Source organism: Benincasa hispida, chromosome 2 (assembly GCF_027475165.1).
Source record: "Benincasa hispida cultivar pf3 chromosome 2, pf3_genome.v1.1, whole genome shotgun sequence".
Lineage (NCBI taxonomy): Eukaryota > Viridiplantae > Streptophyta > Magnoliopsida > Cucurbitales > Cucurbitaceae > Benincasa > Benincasa hispida.
Window position 1 is genome coordinate 54,800,842 of NC_143479.1, and position 13,480 is coordinate 54,814,321.

Genomic DNA, 13,480 nt, shown 5'->3' on the forward strand with positions numbered 1-13,480 from the left:
ACAACTAATCGATCACATTACAAAGAACTAAACGATCGCATAACAAAAAACTAAACAATAGCATTATAAAAAATTAAACGATCGCGTAAACAAAACTAAATGATCACACATCTTTATCTAAATGATCATTTAAGTTTCTCTAACCTATCGTTTAGAAAATACTAAGCGTTCGCCTAGGATTATCTAACTGATCGATTATAAACGAATACACGATCATTTAACAAAAGTTGAGAGATCATTTAATAAAAGGTAGGCACGAACCCTAAACACCGATAAAAATCCTAAATGAATATCAACATGCATTCAAGAAGAAGAGTCACATACTTTTCAGACCACGACAACGGTAGAAAATGTGTATAAATGACCAATGAAAAGGTGGCCAAACATTCAGATGAAGATGAGAGACGACGAGAGAAAACGGAAGAAACTTGAGAGCAAAATCGCAAGGGAAAAGTGGGGTGAACGACTTTGTAAAGCATTCGTAAATGCGGCCTAAAGAGTTATTTAAGTGGGATAAAATTGATATTTTATATAGGTAAAAGATGAAGACCTTCTCAGAGATGTTTTTGAGATTTGGGTCATTTTGTGAAATTTTCCGTTAATTGGCGCTAAAATGTTATTGAATAATTCCGAAGCCCATTATCCAGTTCATCAATGGCTGAAAACCTTTCAAACTTTTCTTCTCCGCAAGTTTCCATCTACTCCATGATCGATTTCCAGACTTACACGCCTTGATTTCAAATTTTCCGCTTCAAGAGGCGTCAGATTGTTCCATTTCCCCACTCTAGGAACCAGAATTAGAATCAGAACCAGAATCAGAATTAACCATGGAGGTTGCGAGAATTTCTTCTCCTCGTCTAATTCACATCTCAACCACACTCAACAAATCCCTAACCCGCAATCCCTACTACGTCGCCTCGAATCGGAATCCGCTGCCGAGATTGAGATCATCTTTCAATTTCAAGACGACGACCCATCGAAATGTGTTGAGGAAGTGCGAATTACTTCGCACGGCCATGGCGTCCGATGTGGTAACTACAGAACAACCGGAGATGGAGGAGGAGAAGTTCGATTGGTTTGCGGAGTGGTATCCGGTGATGCCGTTGTGCGATTTGGACAAGAGAGTGCCGATTGCGAAGAAGGTTTTAGGATTGGATTTGGTGGTGTGGTGGGATCGGAATGAGAATGCGTGGAAGGTGTTTGATGATAGTTGTCCTCATAGATTGGCGCCGTTGTCGGAAGGGAGGATCGATCAGTGGGGGAGACTGCAGTGTGTGTACCATGGATGGTGCTTTAATGGCTCCGGTGACTGTAAATTCATCCCTCAGGCGCCCCCTGATGGTCCTCCGGTAATAAGTTTATTCTCTGCTCCTTTCTAACGTCTGTTTGGAGTACTTTTAAAAAGGGATTTTGTTTTATCAAGTTTTTTATTCCTTTATCTTATTTTGATCGAATTGCAAATTTGATCCCGAAGAAAGTTAAAATTTAATTTAGAAGTTAAAATTTTGTTTTTATGTTTGGATAAAATCCCATAAATAATTTCTAATAAATAATACCTATAGTAAGAACTAAATTTTAATTATAAACTGGGGATAGAAACTTTTGAAAGAACAAAAATAGATAATAATGATTATAAAAATAATATATATATATTAGAAATATTTTTAAAATAAAAATGTTAAAAAAAGAGGTAATTGTTTTAAATGATGAAAGTGCTGTAAATATTTTTAAATATAGTAAAATGTCATCATCCATCACTAGTAGATATTGACATTTTACTATATTTGTAAATAAGTTGGCTTATTTTCTTGTATCATGAATAGTCCATCACTTATGAAGCTAATCATAGGAGCTAAGTTCTAATTAAATCATAAGAACTAAATTTTAATTTTTTCAAACCCATAGGGACTAAATTTGTAATATAAAAAGTGATTTTTTTAAAAGTAAAAAGTGATGTTTTGATTCCTTTATTTTCTTTCGATTAAATTACAAATTTGGTTCCTATAGAAAGAGATATACAAACAATGATGATCTAGAGTTTTGCTTTGTAATTTGGTTCCTATAGGAAGAGATATACAAACAATGATGATCTAGAGTTTTGCTTTATCATTTATCAACTTAGCTTAAAGCATAAATTGATAGTTAAGACATCTATACCTCTCCTATAGGGTCCATGGCTTGAATTTTCACCTTCATATTTGTGAAGTAATATTTTAAAAACACGCATATTATCATATCATTGAGAATGAATATTTTCATGTATAACACTATTGAAGGCTGAATTTACAAATGTTGTGAACATTTACATCAATTGTTATAAAATGCAGGTTCACTCATCCAAGAAGGCATGCGTAGCTGTATACCCAAGCACAGTGCAGAATGGCATAGTATGGTTCTGGCCAAACTCGGACCCCAAATTCAAAGATATCATTATGGAGAAGAAACCTCCCTTTATTCCGGAGCTGGACGACCCATCTTATGTTAAGTTAGAGGGCAACAGGGATATGGCCTACGGGTAATCACGTCGGAGCCTCCCTTTGATTTCGAATGCTTTTTGAAATGTCAAATGCAAGCAGCTAACGCAAAATGAATCAAAATTCTGTTTAATCACTCTTATTTATCTTCTTTAGGTAATGTTTACTCATTTTAGTTTCTGAATTTAGGAATTAACCGTCCGCATACATTCATGGATTGAATTTGCGCTGTCATGGATATTCAGACCATGTTTTTCAAAAGATAGTTAACGAACTTCGTAAGACGGAACCGAGGTTTGAATGAAAAGTAGATTGTAACAAGAAGGATGTTATGTTTTTGCGTAATTGTTGATGTGATTAGCTGTTAGATAATAGTTTGGATGAGAATGGGAAGGGAAAGGGTTTTGAGTATATGTATATCTTATTCATTCATTTGAACTTCTTAGTTTAGTGATGATTTAATATGTATCAAAATAGTAGATTATGTGTTTGAACTCCTACAATGTCATTTAGTAGTGATATCCTAATCTGATTACTCTGTCATTGAAAATTGGCGTTTTCAGGTATGAGATACTGATTGAAAATCTGATGGACCCTGCCCATGTTCCATACGCTCACTACAGGATAATTCCAGCCCCTCCATCAATAACAAACAGATATCTTTGCCAATTCTATCTTCTCAACTCTTGCATTTGAGGCTTTCACAAGGATTGCTTTGACTAACAATAATCATGTGTTCATTCACAGTGAAAGCTGACAGGGAAGGTGGCAGACCACTCGAATTGATTGTTGAAAAGTTAAAAGCAGATGGTTTTGTTGGCAAACAAGAAAGGCTCCGTCACAAGTTTTTTGCACCTTGTGTCTATTATTTCTTCCTTGACCCAGAGTTGGTTCAAGAAAATGTAGAGAGCTCCAGCAAGAACGATGAATCTGTATCATCAACTGCAAATGTAAAGGTATACTAGACAACAGCACAACTGCATTTCCGTGTCTCTCGTTGCGTTTGAGTTGATAATTGTTAAATCATCCATAAACTCAAAAGTTAAGGTATGATAGATTATGGTAAATTTAATTACTTCAATAATTCGCACTTCCCTCGTATGTGAGTTTGAAATTGTATAGAGGTTCATTGACAGGATCTCGTACAATAATAGTATTGGAATGCTTTAAATCTATTATCTGACACTTCGAATGACCTAGCACGAGGGTCAATGAATTGGGGTCCTAGAGCGACGGACTTTAATAGGGATTTGGGGACAACACCCCTAAATCTAAGTTGTATTCGTATTTATGTTATTTACAATTTTGGCCGTAGAGTTTAGAGGAGCATGCTATATAAATTCTCTAACTCTACTTATATCTTTGAATATGTAATTTGATCTTTTCTCTCTAATAATAAACTGCTCTCTCCCTCTACGTTTGGATGTAGCTAACATACTGTCACTAAACCACGTAAATTAATTATCTATTATTTACGTTTTTCTATTTATCATTCATTGTTATTTTCTTAATAGATAGCATGCTAAATCACCTGTCAACCCAAAAACCTAAACAGATAGGTTACAGTAAATTTCATTATATCAATACTTCATCAGTAATCTAAACTTAGACTCTTGAACTGCATATTTTTTGTTCTTTTTTCGTGATTTGGTCTGATTCTTGAAAAGTTTTGTTGCTTCAGAAACCGCCAACTGAAATCTCGCAGCGAAGATCATTTCTGGTTTTCTTCTGCATCCCGGTTAGTCCAGGTAAAAGCAGAATCATATGGGCCTTCCCTAGGAACTTTGGGAAATGGGTAAACTATATTGTCCCACGATGGATATTTCATATAGGGCAGAACTTGATTCTAGATTCAGACATGTATTTTCTCCGTGTTGAGGTAAGACAGTTTGTTTGTGGATATTTTATTCGCCTGTCAAGTACAGTTCCTAATGAAGTTTGTTCCGAATTTAGGAGCATAAATTGGAGGAAATAGGGACTTCCAATTGGCATAAAGCTTGTTATGTGCCAGTAAAATCAGATGCTTTGGTTGTTGGATTTAGAAGATGGTTGAACAAGTATGCAGGTGGTCGAGTTGATTGGGGAGGCAAATATTCTGGCTCCCTTCCTCCGCTGCCTCCTAGAGAACAGGTGTTTGAAAGGTATCCTCTAATTTCTGAAACTCAACTCCCCATAATATTAAGGTCTCATTTGATAACGATTTTGTTTTTAATTTTTAGTATTTAAAATTTCTGTTTGTTTTCTCTTAAATTCCATACTAGAGTTGAAGGAGCACTTGAATTCTTCGTCAAATTCTAAAAACAAAATAAGTTTTTTAAAACTATTTTTTTTAATTTTCAGATTTTGGTTTCGTTCTTGAAAACATTGGTAAAAAGTGGATACCAAAACCAAAAAATTTATAGGTAGAAGTAGTGTAAATAGTTTAATTTTCAAAAATCAAAAGCCAAAAACTAAAAATTAAGGCTCTATTTGGTAACTATTTAGTTTTTTATTTTTAGTTTTTGAAAATTAAGCCGTTTCCTTGACAACACCTATAAATGTACACATTTGACCTCTAAGTTCTTCGTTTTGTTATCTACTTTCTACCAATGTTTTTAAAAATTTTAAAAACTACGAAAAGTAGTTTTAAAAAACCTGTTTATGTTTTTGAAATTTTGCTAAGAATTCAACACTCCTACTTAAGAAAGATGAAAAATATTGTAAGAAATAGACTAAATTTAATATTAAAAATAAAATAATTATCAAACGGAGTCTAAATTATTGAAAGAGATACGTACAATTCCTACAATAGTCTCTAAAAAACTTATGATCGTGTGTGAGCGGTTTAACTTTTTTGCCAAAATTAGCGTTTAAACTACAAAACTAACGTTGAGTTTACTTCTTCTGAAGTAAAAGCAGTTGTTTCCTAGTAAAAAGAATTATAGTAAAGTATGTCTGCTAAATTTATCTTCTAAACGGAATTATTTTTTGAAAACTGCTCCCAAGTGAGCCCTAGGTAACTTCCTATCCTCTTCTGGTATCTTTTCGAAGGGAGGGTTATTTTGACAATTTTCTAGAGCCATATAGGAAACAAAGTGAGAGAGAAGACAAAAGAAATATCATTCTTGAAGAGTTCATATGCCTATACATGTTTCTTCTATCCCATGACCTCGTAAGTAAAAACATTTCTACTAGTTTGGTAGTACAAAGACTACATCGTTTATAAAGTATAAAGACTAAATAAATTTGATAGGATAAAAACTAAATTGTTATTTTTATGAAAATTCATGGACTAAAAGTGTTCTTTTAACCTAGTTAGAATATGTTGGGATAAGACTAAAAGTGTTATTTTGTAGCTTGATTTTGGTTTCACCCAAAAAGTCTCATATATTCATTTATATATTCTTGATTTTTTCTTATCAAACCAATGTAGGACTTACTCTAATCTAATCTAAAGTAAAATTATTAACAAAAAAAATTAGACCCTTTTTGATAATTGTTTGGTTTAAAAAGTGGCTTTTTTTTTCTTTTTTTTTTTTTGTTAATCGTGTTTTCATCTTTCTTAAGTAAATACTTGAATTCTTAGTTAAATCCTATAAATAAAAATAAATTTTATCGTAGACAACAAAACAGAAAAATCAACAGGTGGACATAGACTTAATTTTAAAAAATAAAAAACTAAATGATTATCAACTGAGACCTAAGGTTTGTCCACGAAGAAATAAGATCGTTTTTGTAATTGGTTAATGAATTTCAGATATTGGAGCCATGTGGTGAACTGCAAGAGCTGCAATGGTGCATATAAAGCTCTAAACATAGTTGAGGTGAGTCTTCAGGTCATCTCCATTGCTGCAATTGGAGCTTTGGCATTGACAAAGCAGAATGTAATTTCAGCAGCAGTCAGGGCCACCATTGTCACCATTGCAATGCTCTGTTTTGCTGCTTCAAAGTGGTTGTCCCATTTCATTCACAAAACTTTCCACTTCCAAGACTACAATCATGCCCTGGTTTGACCCTTTTCTTCCTGTTTTTCTTCATTCTAGAACTCGTGTAATTTATCTTGTACATATCAAATGGATCAAATTTGAATTTGAGAAAGCTAGATAGTTTGGGGATTTTTTCCAATGAAAATATATGTTATATTTCTAGATTTTTTTTTTCCTTTTTTTTTTAAAGTTTAACGATGACAAAAATAGAAGTCGAGCGGGAAAAAAAAAATCTTGTATCACACAAAAGTCGACATAGAATGATAAGCTATATGCGGATTGACATTTTTAAAATAATTTTTGTTTGAAAATGTTTTGTTTTTTTTTACTATAGGTGGGGTGGATGATTTAAACCTCTTATGTGCATCAATAGAATTATGCTTGTATTTAGTTTTTTTATATAAATATGGATGATTTTTTATTTTTTTTTTGTGATATTGTGGGATTGAAAAATAGTGCATTTGATCTTGAGGTTGAGAGTACAAATTTTATGTCAATTAAGTTATACTCATGTTAATGTAAGGGGAAAACATTGATCCTATAAAGGGGAACATCATGGTTTAAATTATATTTTCAGGGTGAAAATATATGTAAACCACAACTCAATTGAAACTAACTTTTTCCTTGAAAAAGCCAAAGTGAGCATAGTTTAATTGATATGCGAAAATGTTAACGATCGAAAGATATATTGTTTGAATCCGTCAAAAAAAAAATTGAAGTTAACTTCTCTGGTTTTGTTTTGTTTTGATTTTTTAACCATAATTCAATTAACAAAAGCATTGTTTTGATTTTTTTAACCCTAGGTCAATTAACAAAAGCATACGTTTATGAATTGATTTTTAACAAACTATAGAACTCTCACAATTGTCTTAACTTTTTAAAATTGATTTTTCTTTCTTTCATAACTCAATTGACCTAGAGTGTTTGTGACCACAAGATATATGGCTTGAATCTTTCTATCTCTAATTGTACTAAAAAAAATTATTCCTCTACTCACAAATAAATAATATCAGATAATCATTTGTAAGGATTAGTTATATAAATATTTCATTTATGGAATATTATTCACCAATTCTTAGACCAAACTTGTGATATTTTAATATGATTAACCTATAATTTCATTTTTAATGTCTTAAATGATGAGAATATAAATTTATCTAATTCGTTTTGTCTACAACTCTCTGAAAGTAAAAAGAAAAAAATAAATCACAAATTAGTCTAGTTCAATTTATGGAATTTCATATTTAAAAATTTTGAAAAATGCGAAGGAATGACCACATATATTATATAAATTTTGAAAAATATTATTTTAATCCATATAAATTGAAATTGAATTTCTTTTAAAAAGCTAATAATAAACTAAGGCTTAATTTAAATTTTTTATAGAAAAATTATTTCAAATGGTAAAACTGTCGAAAATATTTACAAAATATAGTAAAATTTTAGAATTGTCAATGATAGACGCTGATAGAGACGGATAGTTCTATCAATACCTATCAGTGATATTGATAGACACTAATAGAAGTCTATCAGTGTCTATCATGTCTATCATTGATAGTTCTAAAATTTTGTTATTATCTTATAAATATTTTGATTTATTTTTTTTATATTTAAAAACAACCCTTTTCTATAAGGTAAGAATATAAAATTTAGACATTTAAAAGTAAGTTGATGCATAACCAATCTTAAGATTAAAATGATATTTTTAAACAGTAAAAAATTAGAATCTTTCGAATCCAAAATTGGACAAACTCCACGTCAATATTTATCTCATGAATAGAAGTGACGCCTCCAACTTTTATTAGAAGCAAGAATATAGAGTTGATGAGTTTAAAAATAAAAATATATTTTCTCAAAATTCTGACAAACAATTTTTTTAGATGTAATAAGAAACTTAATAAAAGAATGTTTAATTGAACATAGTTGGTTGGAAGTTCGAGTTTTCACTCTCACATGAACATATATATACTAAAATGACGGGTGTCAAATTGGTATATACTCCCTCACGAAATTTTCGATCCTCTGTAATTTATGTCATAAAATAATAATAGAAAAAATATCAATATATACTCCTAAATATTGGATTGTATCAATTAAAACCATAAACTAATAACTGTATTAATTTAAATCCTAAACTTTTGTAAGTGGTCAATTTACAAACTTCATTGCATTCTCATTTGGAATAAATTGTATGAGAGTTATAATTGTATCAATTAAATTCCGAAACTGAGTGAATCATTTTAGATAAGTTTTTCAACTAGGATCATTCATGTATCAATTCTAAAAGTTCATTTTGTCAAAGTGGCATTTGAAGAAGTCTATACATATACGAGAATTGATATAGGGATGATTTTAAAAAGTAAACATAATAAAGGGTCTAAATTGAATCACTATAAAAGTTGGAGAGTTTAATTGATATTGTTGATGCCAAATTTTAGACAGGAAGAAACGCACCTGATCTTCACGTGAGAAAATCTGCACACTCTGATGCTTAAGTCAGAGGGTGAAAGAATGTGGAAGCTAGAGAGTTTAAGAGTGGGACTCAAGTTACCTCATGTGAAGTTATAATGATATATTTATAGAGAAAATTGACCTTAGGTGTTCTCTAGGATTACCAAGTTGCTTAAGGATAAGTAGATAGCCTACTGAGCAAAGGGCATGCTCGATTTCATGTTTGGCTAGGGTCGGTTGAGGCCGAGCGTCTCCCTTGGGCCATATTTTGGGCCTAAAATGTTACTTTGGGTCGGGGCATGGGTAAACACCTATTAGGCATTGGCAAGGGTCGACTTTGTCGCAGCCCAAACCAGCCCCCATGCTCTTAGACCCATTACGGTCTTTAGTTGCCACTTTTGACCCGTATCATGCTTCTCCTTGACTTTGTCGTTTCTAAATGTCAATTATACACTTCGTTCCAAAATCACCTATAACATATATAAATTATAAGTCCCACATAATATTTTTCAAACAAAAATATGGAGAAAGGGCGTAAATGAATACACTTGCGAAAGTTCATACTTTAAACTAATAACAATGATTAATTTATGGTTTTAATTTATACAAGGTTTAAACACTACTTTAATCCTCATACTTTCAACTTTAGCTCATTTTAGTCCTTATACTTTTAACTTTGTTTCATTTTATTATGTACTTTTAAAATGTCTACTTTGGTCCTTATACTTTAAAAAGTAACCATTTTAGTCCACATTTTCATTTTTAAATGTCCAAAATGGCCACTTCTTGAAATATAAGCTAAAAATAAACCAAAGTAAAAAAAAAAAAATCAAAACGAACATTTTGAGAGTAAATGGATAAAAATGAACTAATGTTGAAAGTATAGATACTAAAATAAACATTTTAAGAGTACCGATCATAATGAACCAAAATAAAAAATATAGTCAAAACGAACATAACTCAAATAACTCAATTGATATCTGAATGTATTAATTACCACGGATCGAATGGTTGTAAAAGAAAATTTTAAAAGTTAAAAAAATGATGTAGTATTTTAAACAAATTTCTAGCTATCGAAAAATAAGTCTTTTTTTAAAAAAATATATAATAGAAAAATAGAAAAATAACCACCCAACAACTTCGAAGACAAGATTTGAAGCAAACTCCACAGCAGCAGCACCACACTTCCAGATCTCTCCAAAATTTGGATTCTCTCAAACCTCCCACCGTCTATATTCTCCATTTCTTCATGTAAAGCAAAACCCATTCTTCCATTTCTCTCTACTCTTTTTCCTTCCCTCTTTGTAACTCTCATCATTTCTTCCTCCTTTTGGACGGATTGTTGACTCGATTTGAAGATCTGCTTCGATTCCGGACCTGGGGTTTTGAGATAACCCCATGAAAGATTCAGATCCGACCACAGAGCCCATTGGGCAGCATCTGATTAAGCTTATAAGCAATCTCTGTTTCTCGGTCTTTGTGTTTTCTGTTCTTATTATCACTGTCATTGCCATCACTTACCAGCCCCCAGATCCATGGCTTGAATCCACTCCTGCTCTTACCAAGCTCTTCACTGCCTCCGAGAATGCCACTTTCAAGAACGATGAATCTGTTGTCAAAACTGGGGAGGATTTGGTCTCTGTTCTTCCCCCTGCAGTCTCCCCTGCTTTGGGGACCCAGATCACTGAGGCGGTGATTGAGAAATCTGAGGAGGTAATTGATAATTCTACCACTCTTAAATTGAATTGTGATGAATTGCGTGCTGTAAATTGTTCCAACCCGCGTATTTTGATTGCGGTCGAAAGGTTTAATTTGAAGGCATTTAAGTCTATTGCGTTCCTCGAGTATCAGACTCCTGTTAATGGGTCTAAGGAAGATGAATGTGATGTTTTGTGGAGATTTAGGAACAAGAAAGAGAAGTCGTGGAGGAAGTATAGGGATTTTCGGAGGTTTAAATTTGATATTGGGGAGGATTGTCATTATAAGGTAGTTCATGCTGGTGGTTGGCATTCAGGTATAAATGCTCGACGACCGAGAAGTGCGATGAACAATCGTTCTAGGGGTGGTGGAAGTGGTAGAGTTGCTCCACCAGTACGGGATGAGGAGATTAACGACACGATTCCGACATTGGGATCGGAGACGAATTTTAGGAAGGGGAAGTACTTGTACTATTCACGTGGAGGGGATTATTGTAAAGGAATGAACCAATATCTATGGAGTTTCTTGTGTGGTTTGGGAGAAGCAATGTATTTGAACAGGACATTTGTGATGGATTTGAGTGTATGTTTGGCAGGTAGTTATAATCCGAGCAACAAAGACGAAGAGGGGAAAGATTTTCGTTTTTACTTTGATTTCGAGCATCTTAAAGAAGTTGCATCTATTGTAGAGGAAGGTGAATTTGTGAGAGATTGGAAGAAATGGGATAAAGGCCACAAGAGGAAGATGCCTGTTAGGAAGGTTGTAAGCCATAAAGTGACACCAATGCAACTGAAGAAAGATAAAAATACAATCATATGGAGGCAGTTTGATGCTCCTGAACCTGAGAATTATTGGTACAGAGTGTGCGAGGGGCAAGCTGCAAAGTATATTCAGCGGCCGTGGCATGCCGTATGGAAATCAAAAAGATTGATGAATATCGTGACAGAAATCAGTGGTCGTATGGACTGGGATTTCGATGCAATTCATGTGGTTCGAGGAGAGAAGGCACAAAACAAAGAGCTTTGGCCTCATTTAGATTCTGATACATCTCCTGATGCTATTCTTGAAAAGTTGACAGGGATGATTCAGCCTTGGAGGAATCTGTATATAGCCACAAATGAACCGTTCTATAACTACTTCGACAAATTGCGATCTCATTTTAAAGTCCATTTGCTTGATGATTACAAGGAATTATGGGGAAACACTAGTGAGTGGTACAATGAAACAACGCTTGTAAACAACGGTAGACCAGTCGAGTTTGATGGGTACATGAGAGTCGCGGTGGATACTGAAGTGTTCTATAGGGCGAAAACCCGTGTTGAAACATTCTATAATTTGACCAAAGACTGCAAGGATGGAATCAATACGTGCTGATCCTGGCGAGAACTGTATTACTCATAGGTGAATCATGCCCTCTATTACTTTTTGATTTGATCCCATGACGATACAACGTCTGAGACCATTCTAGGTTCATTCAAGCTATGCTTGCTCCTTTTTTCAACGTAATATGAATTCATGATTTTCATTCATTTCTCTTGTATTTTTGTAACATACAAACAAGGTCATTCCAATCTCCATGTTCATCTTGTAACAGTTGCATAATATCTTTCTGATTTCCCCATACTTTGCTCTACCTTTCAGTGAAGTTGGAATTTCAAATACAGGTTAAAAGTTAATGAACTAGGGACTTGAAATGATTGATGTAAGACTTGCTAAGATATATAGATCTCTGAATTACCATTAGTTTTTTGCTACTGATACGCCAATGATCTGTGATTTAGCTTATTGTTATGAATTGTTGAACTTCCTCTAGGCATATTGATTTATCGGGAAGAGCATAATTTTCTTTGGCCTTAAATACTGGTTTGCATGCATTTGTGGAACTATTACTTTGAGGTGAGTCAGAAATGTAAAGTATACGACATTGTAAACTTTAAAAAGTGTCTAACAAGTCCTTATAAGTCCTTGATTTTCAGTTTTGTGTTGAATAGGTCTTTGGACTTCAAATTTTGTTTAATAGTTCCTTAAACTTTCAATGATTTTTTTATTTTTATTATTATTATTATTATTTTGAATATGTAAGGAACTTATTAGACCTAAAATATAGAGTTTATGAACGTATTAGACAATTTTAAAGTTTAGAGATTTTTTTGACACACTTGAAAGTTTAGAGACCAAACATGTAATATAACCTGAAGGAAATAACATTGTTCGTCTTTTCGAAGAGAAAGCTTATATTATTGAGCATATGCATCAAAATTTTAGCAGGACTGTTAATTAACGTTCCTTTAGCTCCTTCCGAGCTTAATTATCTAGCTGTAAAAGTATGCGGTGAGTGGTGTGAATTTATTATGATTTATAGTGGATTCAGATAACTTTTGGGAATAGTACTTTCACTCAAAGTACTTTTAGATGAAGAAAAATGCTCATCTGAAGTGTGTTTTGGAGCACGTTATAGCGTTTTTTAAGTCTTTGGAGTCAGGTATGTCAATGTTTTTAAAAATATTTTAGGACTTGGAATTTCCATTGAGAGGTGAATGTTTGATTGAATTTCCCTGTAGGTCTCATTTATGATGGCTTGGAAACTTAGGCTTCAATTATGAGCATGAGGGTGGGTGTAATGGAATGAATTATTGTCATCCTTTTTCTTGTTTGTGGTTAATAGTCCAACTTCAACAGCAGCAACAGAATTGACTAGCTGCCTAACATATTTGAGACTTCTCATCAGAAATAGATTTTAGGTTTAGAAACTCAGATCCAACAAACTTCTTACTAACTTGAGTATACTTTTGAGAAAACCAAAAAGATCCGTCAATGTCGGATTAGTTTTTTTTTTTAAATAAATTAAAATATTTATAAATATAGTAAAATTTCATTGTCTATCTGCAATAG

The 13,480-nt window shown here is 33.0% G+C and overlaps 2 protein-coding genes across 2 annotated transcripts; both read left to right on the forward strand.

Moving 5' to 3' along the window:
* The first annotated feature begins 509 nt into the window (after positions 1–509).
* Positions 510–6,601, forward strand: LOC120071834 (protochlorophyllide-dependent translocon component 52, chloroplastic-like). The gene is made up of 7 exons (XM_039024227.2): positions 510–1,349; positions 2,328–2,515; positions 3,038–3,130; positions 3,220–3,430; positions 4,156–4,353; positions 4,428–4,615; positions 6,211–6,601. Exons 1-7 carry the CDS (start codon positions 828–830, stop codon positions 6,464–6,466), a joined length of 1,656 nt encoding a protein of 551 aa, XP_038880155.1. The 5' UTR covers positions 510–827; the 3' UTR covers positions 6,467–6,601.
* A 3,421-nt stretch (positions 6,602–10,022) lies between these two features.
* On the forward strand, positions 10,023–12,331 carry SUB1 (calcium ion binding protein). The gene has a single exon (XM_039023653.2). The coding sequence runs from the start codon at positions 10,289–10,291 to the stop codon at positions 11,960–11,962; it is 1,674 nt and encodes a 557-aa protein (XP_038879581.2). The 5' UTR covers positions 10,023–10,288; the 3' UTR covers positions 11,963–12,331.
* The last annotated feature ends 1,149 nt before the right edge of the window (positions 12,332–13,480 follow it).

Coding starts and splice junctions, on each gene's coding strand:
- LOC120071834 (XM_039024227.2), top strand. CDS start 828: ATGGAGGTTGCGAGAATTTCTTCTCCTCGTCTAATTCACATCTCAACC. Junction 3,431..4,155: donor CATCAACTGCAAATGTAAAG/GTATACTAGACA, acceptor TTGTTGCTTCAG/AAACCGCCAACTGAAATCTC. Junction 4,616..6,210: donor AGAGAACAGGTGTTTGAAAG/GTATCCTCTAAT, acceptor AATGAATTTCAG/ATATTGGAGCCATGTGGTGA.
- SUB1 (XM_039023653.2), top strand. CDS start 10,289: ATGAAAGATTCAGATCCGACCACAGAGCCCATTGGGCAGCATCTGATT.